General features: G+C 35.8%; 1 protein-coding gene across 7 annotated transcripts in view; it reads left to right on the top strand.

Annotated features, from left to right (window-relative positions):
- The window catches only part of SUGCT (succinyl-CoA:glutarate-CoA transferase), a 318,199-nt gene that overhangs the window by 25,024 nt on the left and 265,622 nt on the right, over positions 1–27,553 (top strand). For all 7 annotated transcript variants that reach the window (XM_082753552.1, XM_082753553.1, XM_082753549.1 and 4 more), the window contains 2 exons: positions 15,832–15,923; positions 21,304–21,447. In XM_082753552.1, coding sequence (XP_082609678.1) covers positions 15,832–15,923; positions 21,304–21,447 — 236 coding nt within the window. The remainder of the gene's footprint in view (positions 1–15,831; positions 15,924–21,303; positions 21,448–27,553) is intronic.

The following is a 27,553-nucleotide window of genomic DNA, read 5'->3' as shown; positions in this document are numbered from 1 at the left end:
ACAACAGGGTGTTTATTGTGGGCTTTGGAGTTAAGGGGTGGGAGGAGTCTAAAGCTGTTTTACAGATATAAACCATAATTTTCTCTTTATAGCATTATAAATCTTCTTTAAAATTGTTTCTGGGAGTATGGCTAGCTCACAGATAAGTCGTGTAGGGCTGGCCTCAACAGCTCTGCTCAGTTTTTCCTCCCACAACCAGGGACTTAAAACATTCCCAACAGTCCCTGTGTCAGCAGAGCTCAACGGGCAGTTGCGTGATGTATTCCTGGTGTAAAAGCAGCAATTTAATTGCCTGAGATCTGCATACAGCTCAAAAGGTCCACAAAGCAGAAAGGGAGTACAAGTGTATTATACAGCATGATTAGAATTAGAAATGACCTTGACCAATTTGTCTATACAAATAATAGAGCAAGGGTAGAATTAAATGTTGGAGCAAGTCCAATGTACCATTCTTAATCAGAAATAATGAAGTCCTTTTTAAGATACTGTGGGTGAGAGAAGGGTGCTCAGAAGATTTGGATGTAATAATAGTGGGGCATGATTGAAATTGAACCTAAGTCCATGATGTCCTATTGTCATAGATGAAAGATTGCATTATACTGGATTATATTAAGACAAATATGACCTAAAAGACTGCTCCTGCCCTACTCCACATTGGTGTGTTCTCACTTGGAAGGCTAAGGCTGCTTCTTGGTGACATATTTAAAAAGTGATGTGAACAACTGAAGAGAGTTCAGAGAACTATGGATAAGAATCACTGTATAGGGAAGGTAGCTCAAACCTCATTTTTTCTTAACTAAAAGCTGCTATGATCAGAAAGAGCTATTGTGGCCATTTAACCCTTTCTTCCTAAAATGTCCTGTAAATTTGCATGTAGTAGTTCTTAAATGAAGATCCTGATGGTATGTGAAGGCACCAACAAAAAGTCCTTGCTTGATGTATAGGAGCAGTCAATATGTTGCTTGGTTTTCAAAGTGAGAGTGTTAAGAACAACAACAACAAAAAAAATTGGTAGTTAGTAGTTAAAATAATAATTTGGATGTGACCATTGGAGAATTGAGTTGTCTGATTTTGACAGGTGATTTGGAATAGGAGAACACCCTATGATAATAAATGATGCATATCCACTATTATCACAGAATCACAGAATTTCTAGGTTGGAAGAGACCTCAAGGTCATCGAGTCGAACCTCTGACCTAACGCTAACAGTCCCCACTAAACCATTTCCCTAAGCTCTACATCTAAACATCTTTTGAAGACTTCCAGGGATGGTGACTCCACCACTTCCCTGGGCAGCCTGTTCCAGTGCCTCACAACCCTTTCAGTGAAGAAGTTCTTCCTAACATTATCTACTATTAAAGATGTGTTTCTCAAGCAGGTGGCATGTGAAGCCTGGATATTTAAAAATGGTAGTGCATTGCAGAGAAATTTGTCTTTTAGTGCTCTGCAGAGTTTGTTGTCGTATGTCCTTGAGAGCAAGATGGCTGTAGAAATAAAAATTGAGTAGGCAAATATGCAGATAATGAGAACAGGCACAGTTATGAATAGATATTCACATCAGGATGTTTGGAACAAGCCAGGAAACTACTGACCTCTTTGAATTCCAGACTACGTGGTGTCAGTTGTTTGTTGTACAGTTCAGGATTGATACACGAAAGAAACTTAATCATCAAATTTAATGATGATCTTGTTTTGAGGAAGGTAGATTACAGTATTTCCTTGCAGATTTTAGATATGGTGAGAATTAAATACTTTGGTGCTTTTCTGCCCTGTGCTGATGTGCTCAGTTGTAATTATTAGTGTAAACTACGTGTTCACAAAAGTTAACAACCAGCTCCTTTTGCAGCTTCATGGCATGCAGCAGAAACTATTAAGAGGGTACTACGCTTCTCACACATAGTTATTCTGATATCTGAGGTGGCCGTCTATATAGTCAAATTTACTTATGAAGGCTATATTAGTTCTAAATATGAGTTTCTGCAAGATTTGAGGATAGAGCTTTAATTTATAAGGCACAACAGTTAAATATTGTAGAGCCATAATCTCTCTCTCACATACACACACACACATACACAAAAACAACTCATAAAGAAGTTAAACAAAAAGTTATGCTTGTATGTATGTTTGTAAGTTGAGACTAGTTCTACCTGTTCTTCTAGGGAGTAGAACAGTTTTTGAAGCTATCATTCCTTACTCCTTGTATTCACCAAATGAATAAAGTAGCCAAAACCTCTGATGTGACAATTTTAATTTTAACATTAAAAGGTAGAGAATTTTCTTATTCAAGGAAATTAATTGGCAGAAATTCAGGTGTCCAAATTTAGCTTTGATAATGCAAAAAAAAAAAAGTGTGTGTGGGGCAAAACCAAAACAAACCCAACCCCAAAACAATTGTTCTTGTTTCTGTGAATGGAGAAATAATTCTTGTTGTTCCTAAGAACAAAGCAATCAATCACAATGGTGATACAATGACAAATCAGTGTTAGTATTACATAGTACATAGTTCTGCAGATTTTTCTTTTTAAAAAAGTGAATTTTTGGTGCCAGTCACAATGCATTTACATAACCCAACAGTGTTGTGTTGAAAAAATAAAAGAGCTATCTGGAATGTGTTGATATAGCTGCGTTACTTTTGTGAGCTGCCTGCCTCAGTCATTTGTCATGGTGTAGCAGTATGTGCTGTTAATGGACTTTTATTACTTGTTTAGAGCTAAAAGAAGATTTGTGTAAATGCAAAACTTCAGGAAAAAGTCTGTTAAGAGATGACTTGATTAAAGGAAGGTGGTACTATAGGTGAGGTTTCTGAAAACTGCCCCTAAGTTTCAGGGGCAATTCAGGGACTATCATGTTCTAAGGTTTTACGTCATTTTGATATTTGTAAATGTTAAGATAACATCGTGCCTCTGCTTTTCTACCTCTTGCAGAAAGCCACCTGTGATGTTCCCAAATCTTCTTTTGCTTGTCACAAACTCTGTTCCAGAATTCTGCTGCCTCAGGGCTGGCACTCTGCGTGGCCATAATTTCTTCCCAAAGTAAAACACTTAATATATGTAATAAGCTGCAGTCCTAACCACATGAAACTTAGTTTGTGTAAATTTATTTATTAATAAAATAAAGCAAATATTGTTATTTAGTAGGAATGAAAACAGAAGACCTTCTAGCAGTTGACTGCTTTATTCAGAAATGAGTTATGGGGGCCAGTGGGAGCTTTTAATTTCTTTTCCCAGCCATTAGTGTTAATTATTATCCTACTGATATACAGCTATGTGAGTGGGTCATTCTTACTGGTGCTATATACTTGATTTGATTTCTGTTCCTTAAGAAGACCACCTAAATCTTCCCTATTGTCTGTTTTATATCCCAGGTGATATATTCACAAACTACTTTTTTGGATGCAAATAAAAAAGTTCTGTGTGTTAGGCACAATAATTTTTTCCATGTTGGATTTAGTGTTATATTTGGTGCTTTTTCTTGATATGGAGGTTTTTTAATGAAAAAAAGTAGTAATCCTGATCACTCTGAGGAAGACTGGGAAACAGTGACCCCACTGGTAATCAAGGGTTTACAAATGGATGACAAACAATGGGATTGCTTTGTTATTTTAAATAAATAATATTTTTTCTCTTTTAAGGTTCGTTTGTTTTAGAAGCTTGATTAATAGGATTTGAATTCTTGGGACTGCTGGTTATAATATTGTAAAGTTGTTCAAAATCCTCACAATTTTTTTTTTTTGGTCTTGTTCATGTTGTAATTAAGTTGGAAGTGTCTTTTTAATCTAAGCACCTTAAACTTGTAAAGGCTTTCTGTATGCGTTACCCCTAAACAGTTGATTTGGGAATTGTCATATAACTTTACCACTCAGTTGTATCATGCTCTGAAGATGAACCGTATAAAAAATTTAAAACTATATCTGCTTATTCAGGAAGTCTGTCAGCTGCAAACTGTTGGAAGCTGGGAGAGTACTCAGGAAAAATATTAGATAGGCTTATCCTCTTCATATCGGCATCTGTTTTTCTCCCCTTCTGAGACAGAACATGTAGATAGCTGGGTCTTGAGTCTGATCTAGTACATTTATTCTTATATTCCTGTGCTATCCCATGCTTTTTGGACAACAGCTAAACTTTCATACCCATCAACATAGCTCAGACAGCATGAGGACAGATTCTCTGTGCTCGTTCTGTTCCTGTCCCTCTGGAGCATTATTGATGGAACCAATATTGTTGCTCAAAATACCAATTGCAGGACTAAAAAGTCCCCCTAGCAGCACTTTTAAAAACAATTTGGAGAACATGAGCTTCCAAAAGACTGCAGAGTAAAATGTGAACTAATCGGGCCTGACAGACATTGCAGAGCAATTTAGCTGGTTACCTCTTAATTGGAGGAAAAGCAAAATGGGCTTGACTTCTGGAGTCTATTTGTAGTGGTGATGGCAACAATGCTTTTTGACCTGTTATACAGAAAAACTGTCCACTCCAGTCAGGGGTGATTAAAATATGAATATCCCAAAGGTGCGTTTTAAGAGTATTTCAGAATAAAAGCAAACTTTAATGATGTCACCTTGTGCAGGACTAATTTTAACCACATTAGTTGTTAGGATATAGGACCAAAGGCTAATTTTCCTACTTAAATTATTGTTGGATTTATCTACTTTTTAAATTTATTTTATTTTTTTTTTTATTCCTGAATTCCCAATATAATAATTTTGCAAACAGCTAACAGACACATTCAAAGTGGGGAGGCTTCTGTAACATTCAGCTGGTTGACAAACTTCTTGGAACTGAGTGTGAGGCTGTTTTCTATACAACAGGCTTCTGTCAGCACAGCTGTGCTGGTTAGAATGTGAAGAGGTGTGAACATTGACTGGTTTAGCTGTTTTGGCAGAAGCCATTAGCAAAAATGCTATTATATTGGCAAAAGTTTTTCTTTTACTGGTAAAATTGATCTGCTCAGAATTGCATTTCTGTAAGTGGTTTTACATTGTAGTATAAAACATAATTTGTCCTGGAAAGCTGTATTTGCATAAGCAGTGCTTTGCCAGTATATGGTGTAATGTTATCATTAGAGTAATGAAGGGCTCTAGCATAGACACAGATCAAACTTCCAAAATATATCAGTAATACAAACTAATAAGAAAAGGTTGGAAGCTGACAGGAGACATTGAAACAAAGGTTTCTGAGAAACTGATGGGAGCTTACAGGCCCCCCTCTCTGTTGGTGGGATTGGTATCCTTGTGTGATTAAGATCTGATATGCATCTTGGTGTCCTTGTGTGGTTCAGATCTGATGTGAAGGTAGGCTTAGCTGAGTGCCTCTAAGTCTTTGAGTTTGCGTGCTTCTGTCACCAGCACACCAGCAGCAGCTAGGGTGCATGTATTTTTGCTGTAAGTGATTGAGCTAACCTTTTGTGCTTGCATTAAGCATCTTAGCTGAAAAGCCGTGCTGTTTTTTTCTGCTACTGTTTCTCCAATCACACGTAGCCTGAATGTCCAAAATACTGTGAGTTTAGAGAAATTGTTGAAACTGAGTGCAGTTCTGAAATGCTCTTGTGTTCCTGTTCCTTGTTCAGTATGAGAAATATATACAAAGTTTACTGAACAAGTCATAATTCTTCCATGCTTTAAAGCTTAGTATTGACTTTCAGCTATGCATGGAAGTAGTGGTTTTTTTATGACTTCATGCTCATTGCTTGTTCTTTCATCTAAATGTAAGCACCCTAAAATTAGCAGTATTTTGTATAAAATCTGAAACTTCAGGATTTTGGACTCTGTCCTAATGAAGAATACCAGAGAAGACAGCCTGTGAGTTGTAAGGTTTGACACTGGGTTAGTTTACAGTGAATGAAACCAGATTAGGCACTGAAATCCTGGGTATGAACAACATAGCAACGCAGTACAATTGTGGAGACACTTACTGATGGTTTAATGTTTATTTTTCAGTAGCTATTATACTTGGGCTGATGCCTAGCTAAATTAACAGAAATGAAGCTGGAAGATTTTAGGCAGCTTCAGAAGCCATGCAGTAGGCTTTTGTAAAGCTGTGCTTATTGTTCTTGAGTTCTAATATTCTAGAGAGAAGACCCAAGCAAAGATCACCAAGCATTTTTTGTTATTACTAAAAAGATCTCTCATCTGGTTTCCAAAGAAGTTCATTTTAGGAGATAGTCATGTCTTGTAGCCCTCTTTTCTGCCTTTTTTTTTTTTCATGATAGACTTTCTATATGAGAGTTGCAGCATTTTTGTTTCTTTTACTGTTTAAAATGTTGAGGCTTTGAGATTTCAGCAAAATAATGGATCGGTATGACTTACTAAGATGATACAAAGTTCCCATGTTTTTGTTGTTGGACTTTACTGTATTTTCTGCGGGTATTATTAGATTGGTAGGAAGACTGTCAGTAGCTGATGTTGACCCAAAAATGTTTCCTAGTATGCATATGGTCTTCATTACTTCTGTTTTTAAAATACTGTGATAAAATAAATCCCTTTGCCAGTAGCTAAAAAAGAAAAAGAAAACAGTTTTGGGTGTAAAAGACGCAAACTGTTGAAAAATAGCCTGTATTTTGTCATTTACAGAAACTGAAATGGTGGCAGTATCTGGCACTTTTCCATGTGCTTGAACATTAAAAGCATTCTGTATCCCTGTGTTTATGTCAGAGTTGGCCGAAACCCACTGATCTGCAAGTTGTCTTGTACAGAAAACTTTGTCATTAGAAGTTGTAGATTTTACTGCAATGTAAGGGTAATGAGAACAGAACTGTGCAAAACAGTCCTCTTTACAAGACTTTTACTTATGGGAGAATAATCTGCTTGTGACGCATAGGACAAGAAGTGATTGTTTAAATGTAAATAAAAAAGACTCATATTAAAGTTAAGAAAAGCACCCTCGTAGATAGAAGGCTTTCTTGCACTGGAGTAGAGTCGTTATGGATACTGCAAAGTCAGAATGCAGGTACATTGTGGTTGTGTCTTGCAGTGAACCATGACCATCTTTTCAAATGGAGAATGGCTGGGGTCGGGAAGAAAAAAATTTTAACTTCTAAGACAGTACATCTTTCATAAGAATTCAGTGGAGCTACAATTACCAGATGCTTGCTTACATAAAGCTATATTCTTTGTATGGCAAGACAGGCTATCAGGTATAGAATCATGGAATGGTTTGGGTTGGAAGGGACCTTAAGATCATCCAGTTATAACCCTCCTGCCATGAATAAGGATGCCACCCACCAGACCAAGTTGCCCAAAGCCCCATCCAACATGGCCTTGAACACTTTCAGGGATGGGGTATCCACAGCTTCTCTGGACAACCTGTTCCAGGGCCTCACCACCTTCATAGTGAAGAATTTATTCCTTACATCTAATCTAAACCTATCCTTTTTTAGTTTAAAATTATTACACTTTGTTCTGTCACAACGCTCCCTGAGGAAGGGTCTCTCCCCAGCTTTCTTGTAGGCCCCCTTTAAATACTGCTATTATGTACCTGCTCAGATAATATGATGTATGATAGTCAGATTTTTTTTTTATTTCTCTTGAATTAACTTCATTGCAGTTTTGAAAAACTTCATAAGGTGATATCTCAAGATGGTTAGTGTTGTCTAACTAAAGGTTTGTTCAGCTGTTGGGACAATCTTTTTCTGGTATCCTGTTGTATGTTGTATATCATTTGTTTTGAAGGTGTTTCTCATCAATGAGATGTGGGCCAGAGAACTTGATTAGATGTTACCTGTGTTAAGAAAATCTTTATAGGGAAAAAAATACAACAACACTAGGTTGCGCAGTCTTCCCCTGCAGATACTTACTCTGTGAAGGCAAAGATTCTTTTCACATATGACTCTTCCTTGGGTGGCAACTGGAAAAATCTATTGTTAGAAAAATATTCAAGTTAGGCAATAAATAATGAGTTGTTGAATTAATCAGTTTAGCTGTTTTAAGTAACCATGTGCATTTACTTTTTGTTTGCGTGTTAAATTCCTGTAAATGATCAGTAACTATTGTATGTAATGAGAAGTAGTTTAATCAAGGAATCTGCTATCATTAAAAATAGTACAGCTTACTTTCATATGTATTTCCAAGAAAAGGCTCTTTCAAATTTTGTTCATGTAGGCTCTAGTGTACATATATGTTACTGGATCCTTTTGCCTCCATCTGATCTTCCAGAGCAGTTCATTTAAACTTTAAGCTGGGGTTTACACTTTCACTACGTTTAAAAAAAAAAAAAAAAAAAGTATGAAGACTTCAAATTATATTTATTTTTTATATTTTATATTTGTGATGTCAGAAATCAGAGAGGGAGATGCTCCTTCTTTGAACTAAGAAAGGATTAAGCTTATTTTTATGCAAGTAAAATGTATGTAAAGCTATAATCTGACTCAAACAAAAAACAGTGAAGTTATTCTGTTGGAAGAAAAGCCTGGAATTTTAAGAACATAGTGTATTACATATAACCTAATCCTCTTCGGAAATTAAATCTTTAGAAACTAATTTTTAGAGGTTTGCTTTGGGAAGTTTTGAAGAAGTGTTTGAAAAAAAAAAAAAAAAAACAAACTCATACTGATTTTGAGTTTGACTTGCTTTTCTAGCTTCAACTTGTAATAATTAATGTCCTGTGAGGAACTGTATAACTGTATTTGAACTTAGAGGGTGAGTTCATAGTTATAGCACACAAACTCGCATGTATGTCCAGAGACGGGTGCAGTGAAGTACTCAGTCAAGGTTTGTTTCTTCCAATGGATGTGGCTGCACAAAAGTATAAGCAATCACACCAAGTGAAGGTCTCTTGAGACCACAACTACTTTAGAAAGAATGTTGGCTGATTCAGGTGAGAAATAATAGTGTAATTAAGTAGTTACTTTAAAATTCTTTCACAGTCATGGGATAGTCATGTACTTATCAATTACTGTGTGTCTGTTGCTTCAGTGTTGATAGCTCTCTGACACTGTACTGCTTGCCCACGGCATTATAAATGTTCATGGAAAATGTACTCCACAGCTACTCTTTAGTTTTATACATTTTTTCACTACAGAAACAGCAAGACTGTTTGTATCTGTTGAGCTGAAATATGACATCTTTCTGTTGGAAAAATTCTTTCTCTTGGTTTATTCCCAACATTAGCCAGGGGTTTGTCCCAAATGTTCCTTCCCATACCTTGGTAGGTAATAACAAGGTAGAGACGGGTGGGTGGGGTGAGGAGGACTAAAAGCGAAGCAGGTGGGACAACACAGAGGTTCATAGATTTAGTTCACATCAGGATTTAGCTTGTTTCTGTGGAAGTGTTATGACACTCAGAGCTCAGAGTAGACTTTACTATTTTAAAATTAGCTTTTACAATGTAAGTATTTGGAGTCATAAGATCAACTGTATCTGTATCAAGCAGGATGCAAGGAGTGAGTTGTTACCTTTATGAGCATGTAGCTAGGAATATTTCTATTAACCCAAAACAATGGTGGGGAATTTAGGTTTGTCTGAGTCTCCTTGTGAGGGGGAGTTTGAATACTTAATCCAAGTGTCTTTTAAGAGCTTAAGCTTAATTGAAATTTTGGTTTCAGAAAATAGGCACTGAGTTTCACTTGATTCTCAAGGTCATGTAGAAGAGTGCTTCTACATAGATTGGGAAGCCTCTTCTGCCTTGAAATTCAGAGTATGTCAAATTTCAGCTGACGTGGTTACAAAAATAAAAGCAATAAGAGCATCCTCTAGGTGATTACAGTTTAGGTTATGGGAGGCAACAACTGCTTTCTCTTGGCTTGTTTGGCATGTTGAAGGACTAGAAAACACATCCCAGGAATTTGCAGACCTGATTACAAGCCTGTTGAAAACCAGACTTGCATTGTTTGAAACTGTCTGTGGCTGTGTCCCAGAAACGTGGTTGGTGTTTTCAGAGGAGTTGAGTGAGGCTGGGTACCTGGATCACATGAAAACTGAATGGAGTTGGACAACTGGCAGAGGCTAATGTTTGTCCCCTTCTCATCTTTCAGTAGCTAAATCCTAGCAGAAAGTTCTGAATTCGATTTAATCATTTTATCTGTGCCTTCCAACTTATAACACGTGACATTGTTTAATACAGGACTAGAACGTTTAAATCTGCATGTGTAAAAGCAATAAAGTAATTGGTATACTGTACACATTCACAGTCATCAACGGGGAAATGAAACGTATTTATCAGATTTTGTTCAGATTTTATACTTGCTGACTTGAGTTTATTTTTTACTCCTTTCATCTCTCCTGACAGTTTGCTCTGACTTCACCTTTTTCATATCAGTTCTGATCTCCTGTAAGCTTGCCTGCCCAGGAAGTTGTACTTCCTTTCCTTCTGACCAACACATGGCAAGCATTTTCCAAGTTGTTACTTGTTCTGCAAACGTCTTTGGCAGCTCTGACATTGCAAAGTTTCATATAATGCGTCTGTTAGATTTTGGCTTTTCTCATTATAGGGAATTGCTTGTGTTCTTCTGCTTGTTTCATTAATCTTTATTAAGTAAAGATGTAAGCTGTCTTTAATTGAATGTTTTCTTTTGGCAATAGAACAAGTCAAAAGGTGTTTCTCATTAATTTGTTATTCAGCAGGGATAGCCATCTATCTGGATTGAATTTGTGACAATGTTTAGTCCCCATTTGTAGAAATGCCGATGTTGAACATATTTTTCTCTGTTTTGCTCAGAATATCCTATACAGGCTGACTTTATAATGTCATTTGTCATGTGGGAATTGAGCTACAGGGAATTGGTCTGTGTTGACAGCATGTCTCCGTGTTGTTTTTTCTCTCCTTTTAGTACAATGTGTTTTATATTTTGTCTTATAAAGTTTTATCATGCTATCTAATCATGAAGAAGTGCAGAATTAATGGCTTTTGGTTTTCTCTAGCGTATGATTCAAATATTTTGGACAAAGGTCATCATGAGAAATGCTGACAATTCTTTTTATGAAACGGAGTAGCATATTTGGACTTTCCCATAGCAGTTAATTGCTAGGCCATCATTAGCTTGAAAGCAAATGGTATTAAAGAAATGAGTGTGTTGCACTAGTGCTTTTTTTCCCTTCCAGTTTTTGTGCTTTTAGTTATGCATTATTATTTTTTTAAACTTCTTTCTCTGTTGCTTTTTGGAAGGTGCACACTGTTTAAGTGACCAGTACCCTGGGAAAAGTGTTAAAAAATAATCAAATATGTATCAATTGTACAACAACATCAGAAATGAAGAAGTATTTTTTGTTAACCCTTGTAAAAATCCCAAACGAATCAAAGGTTACTCACATAAAATATATATATATATATATTTAAGGTGATTGTCATTTAAGTGATGATACTGTAACACACTGGAGTCTGTTTATCCCAGATGCTTGCATGCGGCTCCTAGTTGAACTGTTTTTATACACATGTTAGGAATTCTGTCATCATATCATCAGTAACTCCTAAGTAAGCAAACGGAGTGTCCAAATGCATGTTCAGAACACGACTTGGAATAGCATGAGATCTACAGACACATGGAAGTGCGTCTGGGACATAGTTGTTTATTTGGTTTGCCTGCTTTCTTAAAATTTATGAAGAATGCCTGCCATAAATGTAGCTAAAAATCCCACTGTCATCTGGCAAAAATGAATTAAAGCTATGTTGTGGCTGACATGGTATTATAAAGCTAAACCTGGGAAGATACATTAGTCTGTTTTTCTAACAGAGTTCCTTTTGGACACAGTTTTTGCTAGCATTTTTAAATTTAATGTGACATTTTTGAGCATCTGGCATTTGGCAGCTTTACTAATAATACTTTTGTGCAGTCTAACAGCTTTTACCGTTATTGCATTTTTCCTAATCTTCATCCTGACCTTTCTCACTTCATAATATTTATTTCTGTCCCAGAACAGAATTATTTAGGGTGGATTCCAAAGCAGAGTGTGTCTCATGTGATGAATATATTCTAACAATTTTGATTGTATTTAAGTGGATAAACTAGCAGTCGTTTGTTATGACATTGGAAAGTTTGGGAAAAAAATAACCTCATATGATGCCTGTAAATATTATCACTTTTTCCTGCGGTATGTTTCAAAGCTTGAGAGCCATCACATGGCACTCGTACACTAGTCACAGAAATGATTACCTTTATGGTGTCAGAGGTGACTTCTGTTTCACACTAATTGGCCCCGTTTCATCAGAGCAGGAATGTTGCTCCAACTCTGAGGGAGCAGCTAAGTTTTTTTTCCCAATAAAGAGTGCCTTTATTTTATTAGTTCTCTCTGATCTGACTAGAAAAATCCAGGGAAAAGAAATAGTCTTTCCATTTGTCAGCAATTGTTGCAATGTATTAACAATTGTATAATTTAGTCAGATAATAGCAGCAGTCTCACCTCTAGCTCTAACTGGATGGATGTATATTGCCAATGTTTGTGGGAAATTTGCTGAGACTCACTTTACCAAATAAATCTGCAATCAGTTGCAATTAGTGCACTGCATAAAGTTACTACTTCTGTAATGTCCCCAATGAGAGATGAGAACCTTAATTTCTGAGTAATTTAGTGTTTATTTTGATGTAATTATCTTCCAGTTTTGCTACATAAATATTTTTTAGGCATCTTGAGCTTTCTCTTGTTGCACTATATTGAAGGTTTGATCTTCAAGCAACTGCAGGTGTTTTAGAACAGCTGTGAGCTGCATTATTATTCCATCTTAGTTGCTTTTTCATCTCATGCATTAGTTTATGCAACTGTAATTGTAATATGCCTCCAGATTTGGTGTGTGTGTGTGTATGTGTCAGTGAGTGGAAGATAGTGGGAAAAAAGATGTATCCTTTACATCATATTAAGTGTGTCTCATTTTGAATATTCATACAATGTATGTTATGATGCTGCATACTAATAAAAAGAAATGGGTGGCAATCTTCAGTTGAGGATATTAGGATATTTTCTCTGTCATATTTCAACTGCAAGTTTGTCTTCAGCTACATGGGAAGTTCTGAAAAACTGGATGCAAAATATATCCTCTAAGGCCACTTTTCCATTCTTGACTTATGTATCACAAGGGATACAGGATTGCCTGTGCAAGGCTATCGCATTTGCTTTGTAAATACTTTCCATAAAGGCTTTTGTTTCCTTTAAGCTGACACAAGGTAGCCAGCACAATTTGTTCTTTCATACTTGTCTCACGTTCTGTTCATTTTAAGGTAGTCTTTTGTATGCAGAAGGTAGACATGGCTGAAGGCTTAACACAGCTCTAGGAAGATGTAGATGGAAGTGATTTTGCTGAATAAACACATAGTCCTTTTGTGGACATTTGCAGTTTGTGCTCTGCTGGTTTCAAATGCTTGCTATGCAGGTATATGCTTTGAAAATGGCAATTCTTAGGAAGCACTTGGAGATCCATCTGGGGGTTACCGTGTCTTGTGATCAGTTCAGCTGATTGAAAGTGTGTGCTCTCCTTCAAGCTTTATGTATTTGTATTCCTAGTTTTTTTTTCTAAAACATCTGCACTGCATTGTTCCATTGACCTGTGACCTGTGTACTCAAATAGTAATGTTCAGCTTTTTTTTTTTTTGATAATGAGATAATTCATTTTCACAAATAAACCTTTTTCAGTTAGATGGCTTCCTTTTATTCCAGGCATTTCTGGGCCAACCTATCTACGATGACAGTAGATTTTTGCTCCAACAGTATCATTGTCAACTTAGACTTTAAATTAAAACCAGAATAAAGTATTTTTTCCCTTTTAACTTTATTATGACCTTTGAAAACCAATCAGACACACCTTTACAACCTGTGATCTTAATCAGAAAGACATCAAATAATAATAATAATAATAATAATGTGTCTTGAAACCAGGCTGTTGTCATGTGTGGAAAAGAACTTAAAATCTACATTTCTAAAATACCACTAGAAAAATGTGTGAAATGCCTGTCACCTTTTCTGAATTTAGTGTTTAAGGGATGGGTGTCTGTCATTGCCAGAAGAGCATTGCAAAAACTTTATAGTTTTTCTGTCTACATACTAAATGTTTAATTATCAGATGTTTTCTGTTTATGAAAACGTTTTTGTGAGCAGATGTGTTGAGATGTCTTTTCTTTGTTAATAATTGAGGTGAGAGCATAATTTCTCACTTACTTCAATATGCTTTTCACTATTCAATTAAAGTTGTTTTGAGTATATTTTTTATTGAGCAAGATTTTGTTTTTGAAGTGGGCCCACACATATTTAAATGATTTTAATGCTACAGTTCATCTCAATGAGATAATGGTATATGCTTGGAGCTATTCAGAGCATTTTGGGGTGGGTTCAATATTTTATTTGCAAATCCTGTTATGCTTGCAAATCAGCACACTGTTACTTTTTGTAAACTTGAGTGTGTAGGTATAAAAGGAAAGGTCACTAGCTGCTCTTTAGGATCTTCCCATTAGCCAGTGCCAGAGAAACAATTTTTAATAAGAGTGAGTAAACTGGCAATTTTTTCTTCCCTCTTTTGATTAGTGAAGTCAATAATATATAGATTTGACCATAAGAGAAGTGTGAATCCTTTCTTCTGAAATATTTGTTTTAAGGCTACATTGATGAAGTCTGTGTTGGCTGTAGTATCCTGATATCCCTTGTAATACTGAGTGCAGAAGCTGAGTTCCTTCACAGCCTTGAACAACTGAGATCCGATGTCTCCCAGAAAAAATGTCCTAGCACGAAATTAGGATATTCTGTAGTACAATGGGGAGAATTGGTGTGTTTGTTGGATATTGTTTTTCTTTGTATTATTTACTAAATACCGAGGTAGTAAAATACTTTAACTGCAGTTCAGAAGTGATTATTATTCTCTTGCACTGTACATTAGGAGTCGTGTGAATTTTGTACATAACATTGGTCCAAATGGAGGACTTGAAGAAGATTATCCCAATACATTGTGACTTTTCATTTTGTGCTGTAATCAATAAAGTCAATCTTGACTGTCACATCTACTAAACAGGCTCCTAGAAGATCATTCTGGGAGAATGAGAAATTTTTATCTTGCCAGTACATGATGATATATTTTTATTTTAATACTGTTCTCACAGCTGAGAGTGATATAGAAACATCGCACTAAAAGTGCCAGCCAAACTAGAATTCTTGTCTGTAACATATAGTTCCTAACAGTTTGCTCCTGTAATTAGGGTATTTCTCTAGCAGATATACTCTAGAAATACTCTAATTACCCTTTCTGAAAAGATAAAAGAAAGCATGAGAGTAGCTTTTGAATTTGTTACCTCTTTAAGGAGGAGAAACTTAAATCTTTGACTTCTAAAGGCTCTGAGAATTTCTATTAGTTTAAATAGTAGGAATCAAACATTTTTTGATTCCCTGTTGACTTCTGCCCTCTGTGCTGATGTTCACTACTTCCATAAAAGGAAGAGCAAAAAGAAACCAGCCATGGTGCTTTGACCACCGTGTCATTGCATTGTACAGGCACAGTGCATTTACAGTCTCCAATTTCAATCTAAAATTATTAGACTGAGAGGTGGTAATTCCTGGAAGGAAGACAGAGCTGATACCTGGATTTGGTAACTTCTTCAGCTGGATCTTCCTGATGTAGGAAGATCTCCTCAATGAAGGTTTTTCAATAGTTGTTGAAAGATCATAATGAAGTAAAGAGGAGATAGGAAATCTATCTAGAATTAGGATCAAACTCCTCCTCATCAAACACATGATTAAAACAGCCACTTACTCGTAAAAATGTGCAGGAATAAGTAGAATACAGTAACATTTGTTGGTTGTACAGTCTGGACAACTTGTGAACAGAAGCTGATGAGAAATATTAATTGGTTCCATTTCTTTTCATTCTAAAATAATAAGTGTTGTACTTGTCCTTGATTGAATTACTATTTGCTCTCTTTCTGTTTTAGGTTATGGTCAGACTGGTCCAATGGTTCAGAGAGGTGGATATGACTCAATTGCAGCTGCTGTTTCTGGTCTCATGCATATCACAGGGCATGAGGTACAGCGATCAACTTTTAAATTTAATAGAATCTTTGGCATACCCTATAGTGACTAGTGTATGGAGTAAGCTAGTCTATGCTAACATACGTTATGTATGCCCTCCACAATCCATCAAGAGGCCTTATTTCTGTGAATCTAATAAAATGATAGTACTTATGCCCTTGAGGTATCTCACGCCATGCTCACAAACCCAATGCCAAGGCCTGAGAAGAAGAAAATGGAAGAAAAACAGTGTCCTAAATTTTTGGTGAATGAGTTATCAATAACTTATGGTAACTTGTTAAGCGGCTTGCAGACACTTCAAGAGCTATAATAAACACATTGTTGACTCCTGGATAGTGGAACCATACTTGTATAGGAAGCCTTACTTGTGCTTTTATATAGTGAATACACCAGCCCCTTAAAAGAGGGAATTGTGAAGCCACACAGATAACTCTGGCAAAGTATCTTTTCAGTCATCCTGCCTGAAAATACCCAGAGACATGTCACTAGTGGCTCTGGAAAAGCTTTATGTGCTGCTATTCCCACTGATATCCAAGATCTTTGTTAGCTGCAGCAGTGCAGGAAGCATTACAGAGGTAGCTTAACTTGGTATCTGGATTCCAGGAATACATTGAATGTGTGTCTTTACCTCAGAGAAAAATGCCAGTGAAATAGGCATTTACTTAAGCCATTTTGAATCACCTAAAGATGCAGGCAATGTCGTCTCCAAATGTTATTTCTTAAGTGAGGTAGTACTACACGTCTGTTCTCTGTGTCATAAATACTAGATAGTTCTCTATGTTCCTGATAGTCTGGAACCAGCAGTGCGGATCTTTGCAGTATGACACTTGCATGCCCTAAATAAACAAGAAGCTCATCAAGTTTCTGTACTTAGTGTCAGATATTCATATTTATTGAGTGGGTTGTTGAAAGCTGACCACAGATGATCTAGACATTACTGTAGGACTGATATTCTGCTAGTAGATTTGTTTTCTCATGAGAACAATGGCAAAACAGCAGAATGCTGTGCTCCAGACTACTATTGTTACCAGTCATCTTTCTGAGGTGGAGCATTATTTGACTGAGGAAGCTGAAATATCTCATGCCTAGTGTCCTAAGACCACCCATTGCTGCTATGTTAATGCTAGATACTCATAGAGTGTTCCATCTCAAAACACAAGAAAATATTGTTGAACGTACTCCTCACAGATACTTCCCTTCAGATGTGTAAAGTGCATATATATTAACCAATGACTGAGCACAGTAATTCTAGAGTTCACTGCTTTCTAATACAATGCCAGAAACTTCATGCCCACTTCAAAATGGACTGAACAAGGTTAGGTAGAAGTATAAATTGTTAGAAAAGGGCAAATGTTATTAGTACCAGCTAAATAAAAGGGTATGGAGAGTGTGTTAAAAATGTTGAGGGGAGAAAAGCAAAACAAAACAAAAAAACAAAACACAAGACTCTTGTAAGGTTTTTAAATTTGTAAATGACAGAAAATATAAGTTTTATGAGAGCAGTATTCCTCCATGGTATTTATGAAGATGGTTTTAATTAAAAGGTTGTGTTAAGACCTACACTGGGAATCCAGATGTTTGCATCACCTCACCAGGACTTGAGGCAATGTAATCAAGAGTCATTTAATCATTGTTGGTAACAGTTTCATCTATTCACTGGGAACTTTTAACAATTCATTCAAACTCAGTCATTCTCTTGCATGATTAAAATAAACATGCTAAAAATTGCTTCTTATTTTTCTTCATTTGAAATTGGTCGTGTATTTTACCAGTTTCTAAAAAGCATTTTCTGATGTATAGATGGACAATTTTGTTTCAAATACTTAAATACTTAAATAGTCAACAGCTCCAAAGATTCAAGTGTGTCTTTTGTTGTGGTGAAAAATGACCAAAATATTTTTAAAATCACACTGTATGCTTGCTTAAAATTTTAGTTTTTAAAGTGTTATTTTAAAGTAAAATTCCCATGTTCTATATTTACACGTGTGTCTGATTTTGTTGAAATTTAAACACTGCCAGCTCTGAAAAGTGAAGAAAAAGTTTATTTCAGTCAGCACGTAGAGAAATGGCAAAAGAAGAAAAAAGAATTTTGCTCACTTCTGTGATTTGTACTTTATTAAAATGTTGTTTGTTGACTAGATAATGTGAATTTGTATACTGAAAATAACACAATGATCTGAAGCACACCCCAGTAAACTAGATGGTTTTATTTTGTTCCTTACAGTAAATTAAAAATGTTAGTCTTGTGAACTGGTGAAAAAAAACCAACAGATAATGTTTTTGTATTGCCTTGTGGTGTAGCTATTCATAATCAGCACAATAACATCAGTATAACGGTGCTCTGTGGAAACTTTCTTTTCGTAAACAAGCTGTTCAGTTTGCTTACAGGACAGTCTTAGAGGTCTTAGCTGTAGTAGACATACTCTGAGGTTGAGCAGCAGAAACAAAACATCTGCATACATCACCAAGGGGCTTAGTTTTACCATGTATTAATACATATTTAGAGCTCCTCATGAAGCATTTTAATAATGGGATACTAAAAGTTATGTTCTATATCTGACATTTTAAAAATGGATAGAATTTATAGCTACATGAATTTTATTTTAGAGACATTCCATATCGTGAGTTTGACTTTATTCCAGCCACCTGGCTGCTGATATAATGTCTAAGAAAGAAGTTTACTGTTTCAGATCACTTAACTTTCTTGGGTACTGAGCAGCCATGCCTCCAGTTAGTAAATTCTAAATAGTATTCCATGAAATCTATATATTACCATCACAGGGGTTTGAGTAAAACTTCTTCTGTGACAAAATTGATGGTTTGTAACATTCTTTTTCCCTGCAATATAATATAATACTATTTTCTGAGGCAATAAAGAGATCACAGTGGAAGAAACTAAGAAGAAATTTTTTGACTAAAATGAGTATTTTTTCAGTTACCTTTTTGTTAAGGATATAGCGAAGGAAGAAAAAATATAATACGAAAGTGGAATGTACCAAAAATACACAACAGTATCACATTTGGCACACAGTATAAAACTATAGAATACAAGATCATGTGCTTTTGTACATGATTTTTCAAGATCTGAGAGAAGATTCCATCATAAAGAAATTTTGTGTCTTACTTCTTTTTACTTTGCTAAGAAATAGCTGTTACTGAAATAGTGCTGACTATTTTTGAAAGATTTCCAAGCAAACTTCTGAAACTTGAAATCAAACTGTCTTTTGCAATATAATAATTAAAGGCACAAACTCTGCACTAGTGATGTAGCTGATCATACTAGTTTGTGCTAGTGTTTTTGCTGATCATACTAAACCAAGCGCATTCAGCGTAGAGTAGAATTGCTATCTTTAAACTGTATTTTCATGTGTAGACAGGGGGACTTGCATGGAATTCAAGCTGTTGTAGCTTGTTTAAGCTAATATATTTGACTACCTCTGTATTAGAAGTGTTATGACACCTGTAAAATCCAAAATTCTAGTATGTATAAAAACTCACAAGCAACAGAGTGGAACCTGTTTTGTGTAAATCTGTACCACAAATGCATTTTGAATTGAAAGTTGATGCTGCAGGCCAGATTTTTTTTTTATTTATTTTTTTAACATAAATTAAAATATGCTAAAAGGATTGAATTTACACTAATGACACTTTTATTGTTCTGGAAGACATAATTTATAGATACTTTATTGGCCAAACACCACATTCAAGTTTTGTGTTTGATGAACAGAAAGTTTGTACTTTAACATATTCAGATATATTAGTCTCAGATGAATATTCTTTTGAAAATTTCAGTAACTCATTAGGGCAATAACTTGTACATAATTAAATGAAAAACAATTTGGATGCAAGTTCCTTTTAGATCTCTAAGTGGATCATTACACAGAATGTTAGATATCTTTATGGTGGTGCAGCCTATGTAGTAAGCATTCTTTATTGCTGAAGAAGCATTTTTGTTTTACTGAGCACAGAACAGCAAAGCATGATTGGGATCTACAGTACCAGAGGGGCCATTCTTCAACTTAAAAACAAACAAACTGCAACAAAAGAGTACTCATGGTATACAGCTCAGATCTGTTGAAAATATGTAGCCATTGCTGGTTCATAACTTCAGCAGTTATTTCCCATCTGTAAAGACTACTGGACATAGAATACTTTTATTAAGCATGTCATTTCAAAACAATTTCAATTTCTAAAGGAGGATTTTTGTATTTCTGATGTAAATTTGGGAAGAGAAATTGTCTTATGTCAAGTAACAACAACAAAAAAAAAAAGCCATGTGTTGTTGCTATCATGGGGACAGATTGTGTTGACAAATCATAAGGAATTTAGCAAACAGCAAAAGTTGAGAATAAAAGAGTGAACTGGTGGTAAGACTGAACAATAGCAAAGCACAGTGTCAGAAGAAAGGGTCTGCTTTATTGGAATGGATCTTGTGTTCAAATGAGCAAAGGACACATCCTGGGGCTGCCCCTAACTGGAGTTCAACACAGCCTATGAGTGCCATGGCCTAAACCACTTTCTCACTGACCAGAGGATATACTTTGTTCTTCTACTAGAACAGTAATGTCACTTTAGGGTAGGGAGAAAGAGCTTTGCTTTAAAATCATTTGTTTGAAGTAAAGATATTGTATAGGCCCTTACTGTGCTTGGGGAACTAGTACAGTGTTAGCTACAGAAGTACTGTGGTGTGCTGTCAGAAACTCCACCTTTGATGAGAAGTTTTTCCAACAAAGGAAGACTTATCTGTATGTATGGAGCTTCGTCCTTCATCTAAAGCATCTTAATATCCCTTGTTCAACAGGACAGAGATTAAAAAAAAAACAACTCACAACTAAATTAACCTATTTCACAGTAGTAAGAGCATGCATACTATCACAAAAAATTTTTCAAACTGATTTATTTTCATATTTCAAAATATTTTCAAACTAAGAAGACAGAAGAGCAAAGAGCTATGGTTCTGCCATGCAAGGAGTTATGTACCTGGGCCAATGTACTGTGGAAATCTTTTGATCTTTGGCTTTCATTCTGTTGTTTCTTTACAGTATCTCTCCTCTTTGTATTCATGAGTGGAAGCATTGATGATAATAGGGAAAAAAGTAGCATAAAAATCATTTGTAATTTGCAGGCTTTACAGCATCTTCAGGTATGGAATTGTGTGGATACTGCAAGAGTATCTTTTTCAGGGGTAATTTTTGTTTCAGTTCATTCAAAGATACTCTTAATCTCTTGCTGCTTGCAATGCAGATCCATGTAAACAATTTTTAAGACAAGTCTTATTTAGAATGTGCTATAAAGAAAGTAATGTGTTGCCTTTTCTTAATTGTTTTTGTTTGTTTCTTTTGGTTTCAATTGAGGTGTTTTCTTTTTTTCTTTAGGAGGGTGAGCCTGTTAGAGTAGGAGTAGCCATGACAGATCTTGCTACTGGGTTGTATGCATGCGGAGCAATTATGGCTGGTTTGCTTCAGAGGTATAAGACGGGGAAAGGACTGCACATTGACTGTAATCTCATGTCATCTCAGGTAGGAGGTTTTTTTTTTTTTTTAAAAAAAAAGAAGCTTTTGGTTGTGTAGATGTTTGAACCTAAAACCCACCATTTTACCATGAATTAAAGTAAATGAGTAGGTACAATTTATGACAACAATAATAATGGTTTCATTGACAGTTTCTGTATTCTACTGCTCTGACAGTGACCGTTTTATATGATATGCTTATAATTACTACAGCAATGTTTGGTTTTCATTTTGTAAAAAGGACCTCCATGTTATTTGAAAACAGGTTTATCAAGGCTTATGATCTCCAAGAGATAGTAAGTAGCAGTTGTAGTAGCAAGTTGGAGATAGACAAGAATAAATGGCGAAACCAAGTGTTGGGAGGGGAGCCTCGGCACTTGGCAATATAACTACTGGAGCGATTGAATGTCTTGAACAAAATTTCCCAAAGTTGTGAAATAATCAAGCATCACCAAAGTATCATAGAATGAATGGTTTGCATTTAAAGGACCTTAAAGATGACCTAGTTCCAACCCCCCTGCCATGGGCAAGAACACATTCCACTAGACCAGGTTGCTCAAAGCCCCATCCCACCTGGCCTTGAACGCTTCAGTGGGGGCATCCACAACTGCCCATCTGTTCTCTGCCCAGCCTGTATCTGTGCTTGGGATTGCCCTGATCCATGTGCAGGTTAAATAATTTAATCTGGGAAATCTGCCTTCTATTTCTGGGATTTCAAGAATAAAGTAAGTGTGAAAATGCAGCATTTTCTACGGGTGCATTTAAGAGAAATCTCATCAAATTTGTAAAGACAAAGATGTTTTTATCATGACAACTATACAGTATGCAAGTAATAATGAGAACTTTTAAGTTGCGTTTGAACATTTAAGCACCATTGGTATAATGATTTATACTTCATAAAAATAAAATGATATTGCTACAAGGCATACATGATGAAATTATATGTTGACTTGCTAATGTCTACCTTCTGGTAGAAGCAGGGAACATGATTATGTAGGAATTTTGGTGTACATTTTAAAATATAGGTCAAGACTGTATGTGCTACTTATCAAAGCTATAACAATGCTCCATTATTTTTTTCTTTATTCAATTGTACGTTTGTTTGCAATGCTCTTAGTTTCTTTAAATCATAATACCTGTAAGTACAGTTGAGAGATGGTACAGTGCCTATTGCACAACCTGCTCTAAGTTGGCCTGGCTATGACCAGGAGGTTGGACCAGATGACATCCAGAGGTCCTTTTCAATTTATATCGTTAAATGATAATGAATGAGACTTGGAAGGTTTCACTCATTTTAATATCTACTGAAATTAGATCTGGAATGGGGGAAATGCTCACTTAAATTAACATAGAATTTTTAATTTGTTTCAGAAAATTTTGTAAGTACTGAACCCTTTATCAAACTGATCTGTATCTGTAAATGTTGTGCCTAGATTTGGAAAATGTAGTAAGCAATTTAGAAAAATATTTTAAATATATATTTAACTCTTAGTAATTATTTTTTATATATATTTAGTATTTTTAAATTTGTTTAAAATATTTTATAGTATTTTATAATACAGCAATTTTTGCTTAATATTTTCACTTCTAATTTTATTAAAGGACTTCCAGTAGTTTTCTGAGTCATTCTGTTATTTCTTGATTCCTTGTTCCACTGCTTTTTGTCTTTTTTTAATGGATTCTTCTGAATGTCCTATAGTGGTGTCCCTCAAGGGTTGGTACTGGGACCAGTATTGTTTAATATATTCATTGATGACTTGGACGAGGGTATGGAGTGCACCATCAGCAAGTTTGCTGATGACACTAAACTGGGAGGAGTGGCTGACATGCTGGAAGGCTGTGCTGCCATCCAGCGGGACCTCGACAAGTCGAAGTGGTTAGGGAGAAACATAATGAAATATAATGAGGACAAGTATAGAGTTCTGCATCTGGGCAAGAACAACCCCAGACATCAGTGTAAGTTGGGGACTGCCCTGCTGGAAAGCAGTGAAGGAGAGAGGGACCTGGGGTTCCTGGTGGACAGCCAGATGACCATGAGCCAGCACTGTGCCCTTGTGGCCAAGAAAGCCAGTAGCATCCTGGGGTGTATTAGAAAAGGAGTGTGGTTAGTACATTGAGAGAGATTCTCCTCCCCCTTTGGGGTCTCTCCCTGGTGAGACCACATCTAGAATATTGCATCCAGTTCTGGGCCCTTCAGTTCAAGAAGGACAGGGAACTGCTTGACAGAGTCCAGTGCAGAGCCACAAGGATGATTAAGGGGATGGAGCATCTCCCTTACGAGGAAAGGCTGAGGGAGCTGGGTCTCTTTAGCTTGGAGAAGGGGAGAATGAGGAGTGACCTTATTAACATTTATAAATATGTAAAGAACAAATGTCAGGAGGACGGAGCCAGGCCCTTCTTGGTGACACCCAGTGACAGGACAAGGGGCAATGAGTGTAAGCTGGAATGTGGGAAGTTCCACTTAAATATGAGACAAAACTTTTATGGTGAGGGTGACAGAACTCTGGAACAGGCTGCCCAGCAGGGTTGTAGAGCTTCCTTCTCTGAAGACTTTCAAAACCTACCTGGACGCATTCCTGTGTGACATGATTTAGGTGTTCCTGCTCTGGCAGGGGGATTGGACTAGATGATCTTTCAAGGTCTTTTCCAATCCCTAGTATTCTGTGATTCTGTGATTATTATTCAATATTTTATCAAATGCTGAAAGTAGTAAGAGTTAAAGCTAGGTGTTGGTGTAACTCTCATTTCACCTTCCTTTGTCAGCACAGTTGTTTTTAGAATCTTTTCCCTTGGTAAAGACAACTTTAGCCATGCAAAAGAGTATTCTCTCTTTGCAAAATTTACATCTCTGTTCACATCTTTATCATTTAGAGCCATTCATTGACATACCCAAGAAAGGTAATGAGCATTTGGATGCATGTTGGTGAACAAAGCATTATCTGTGGTGTTTGACTTCTTATGTGCACAGCTGAAAAAGCAAAATGGTGAAGGGGACTTTTTTTTTTTTTTTTTTTTGTATTTTTGCTTTTATAGATATTATCTCATTTTATACCTGTTATTAAATGATTTATATAAAAGTGATTAAAGAGTAATTCCATGCATGGGCGCTCAAATTCCAAAATAAATGCTTTTATTAACCCCAAACTTGGGTAAATTAAAATTAAGTAAGTTGATATTTTGAGGTAGAATACATGTTATTCTGAAACGTTATTCTGAGCTGTTATTCAGAAAACAGTTATTTTCTTTTAAACAACCCTACTACCTTAGTACAAATTGGCTCTGAGGTGTTGGCCCAAGACTGTAACAAGAACATTTATGTAATCAGAAAAAATATTTTTGGATGAGATGATGGGGTAAAAAAACCCAACACCACAGTGTGATCAATCCCATTAAAAAACATGTTAAAATAAATGAAGAAAAAATACAACTGACAGTTGAGTCTCTCTGAGAATGTCTTGTTGTCCTGGTTTTCCTTTCCTTTCCATTCCTTACTTGTAAGTCTTTAAAGGTCAATGTCATTAAAAATGAGAAAAGAACAAAATTTAAATAGTGTTGAAAAAAAAGTACTTCTTGTGGTAATGTTTTACAGGGAAGTTAGACAATTACTGTGGTACAATCAGGTTCTTGAAAGATCCATGCTTTTAGAGTGATTATGTTTAACAATAATCTAGGTCTAACCTAGGTCAAAAAGCTAGGTTTTTCTGTGATTAATGTTTAAAAAGAACGTGTCTTTGAAATCTCTTATGGGTGCTGTCAAAACGATAAGGAACCTGAAGCTGTGGACTTTAAATTCTGGTTGTTGTTGATTCTGGATCTAGATGTTAAATAAATGCATTATGATAACTTTTACTTCAGCATGGGTTTCAATGGAGTGCAGTTATTTTTTAATGAGGAAAAAAAATCCTTTTTTTTTTTTTTTTTTTTTCTGTGTGTTAAACACAAGTGCTGCTGAAATGTCTTCTTATTAAGTGCTATGTCAGCAGGGACCTATAAGAAACTTTTGGCTTCTGACAGTATTTCATACACTGATCTGATATGCTTATACCTTTTGTACATCCCTTCACCTGAATTGGGAATTCTGAAACAAGACCATAAATATAAAGGTAAATAGTATCTTTTATATAATCCCTCTCTCTCTCTCTCTTTCTTTCTCTAGTATCTTCAGTGAGCAGTATTGTGGCCTTCCAGTGCTTAAGGGGATCTTAGAGGAAGGATGTGGAAGGATATGTATCAAGGAATGTTGTGATAGGACAAAGGACTTTAAACTAAAAGAGGGTAGGTTTAGATTAGATATAAGGAACAAATTCTTCACTATGAGGGTGGTGAGGCACTGGAAGAGACTGTCCAGAGAAGATGTGGATGCCCAATCCCTGGAATAGTTCAAGGCCAGGCTGGATTTGGGCAACCTGGTCTAGTGGAAGGTGTCCCTGCCCATGGCAGAGGGGTTTGGAATTAGATGATTTTTTAAGGTCCCTTACAACACAAACCATTCTACAATTCTATGAAAACAAACAAAACAACAACAGAAAGAAAACCCAGGCGTTAAATCACATAAATGCTAGGAAATTCCTGAAAAACAATTGGTTTATTTTATAGCAAGAAACCTAGCATGTATATGCCCATCTGTATCTGTGGTATTACTTTTCTGCATGCATTATAGAAATGCAAGAGTCTTCCTTTTTTGTATAGGGAGATGCTTTTGATGTTATTACTTGCACAAATATGCTAATGACAGAGAGCATAGAACTGAATTCATCCATCAATGAAGCTTTTTAAAGAAATCTTCCCGACTGGCAAGTTTGTTTATTATTTGACTGGTATATGTAGAACAAGTATCTGATAAGTGAAATCATGTTCTCTAAAAAACGTTATTTATATAATATCTTAAAACACATCTTGCTTTCAAAGTCTTTGTATCAAGCATTTTTGCCCAATACAGCTGTTTATTACTGTCGAAGATTTCTTTCCCCGCAGCAAAACAGAATTCTAGGATTTTACCGACAAGAGAGATACAGTGACCACTAGAATGTGGTCTTGCAATGAGCACAGACTTTCTATATCTATCATCTATAAACTTTTAACCCATGTCATACAATTCCTTTGAAATTGTTGAAATCAGATGATTTACTGTTCTCAGCTCCAGACCTTTCAGCGTCAGCATCTAAATAGTGTCCTTTAGATGATGCTAGTAAATAAGAAGGAAGTGGGTTTTGGATTTGGTTCCAATTATGCAATTGTGCCTTTTCTTCTGTTGTGGCTTAAAAAAAAAATCTCTTGGAAGTTTTAATATCCTTCCTGTATTTAATTACAACCAGGCTCCAACAAATACTGTAATAAGTTGGTTTCTCTTGGATTGAAAATCTGCAAGAAGTATTTTACATTTAACATTTCTACAATTTTGGAGTGTATTTTTTTTTCCAGATTCCACAGACAGGATAATGCAATTAATATTGTTTATATTAAATGATTGCTCATCAGACATTTATCTGCTTCTTATTATTATGCTTTAATTTGTATTTGTCATAGGAAACTCTTTATCTTCTCCAAATTTTAAAGTGACCCTATAAAAGCCTAGCAATTTGGCCTAAATTATTTTTTTTAGATCCTATCTCTATGCTTTAGTGTGGCATTTAGTTTTTTGAGAAAATGGTGAGGTTTAGAAACTATTATTTTTTGTATTTGAACCCCTTTTTCCCAGAAAGTATGTGTTGAAGGCACATCTGTTTAAGGTACTTTGAATGCTCTCTATTCAGAGCTTTCATGATATGTCTTTTACAAATTATTAAATATAAGTGAAACTAGTAGTGATTGCATGCTGCCCATAGAGCATATATGGCATAATGTGATCCCTCAGCGGTAAGTTGTGTGAGAAATACACATCTTGGGACTCAGGTGCTATTCAGGTTATTCTGGTGGTTGCTTGTTGCTTCTCTGCTTGATAAATTATGAGTTTACTGAATACGGAATGTAAATGTGCTTTTCCAGAGGCCAGTGTTCCTGGTGATTTCAGAAGCCAGCTAGCAGGACTCTTGCACAGTTGTCTTATTTTGTCTATGGTTTGAATAAAGAGTTTTTTTTGCAAGCTTATAAAATATCCTCTTTGCAAAATATATTC

The sequence above is a fragment of the Aythya marila genome (assembly GCF_965140915.1).
Source record: "Aythya marila genome assembly, chromosome: 2".
Lineage (NCBI taxonomy): Eukaryota > Metazoa > Chordata > Aves > Anseriformes > Anatidae > Aythya > Aythya marila.
This window is presented reverse-complemented; position numbering and strand designations above follow the sequence as displayed.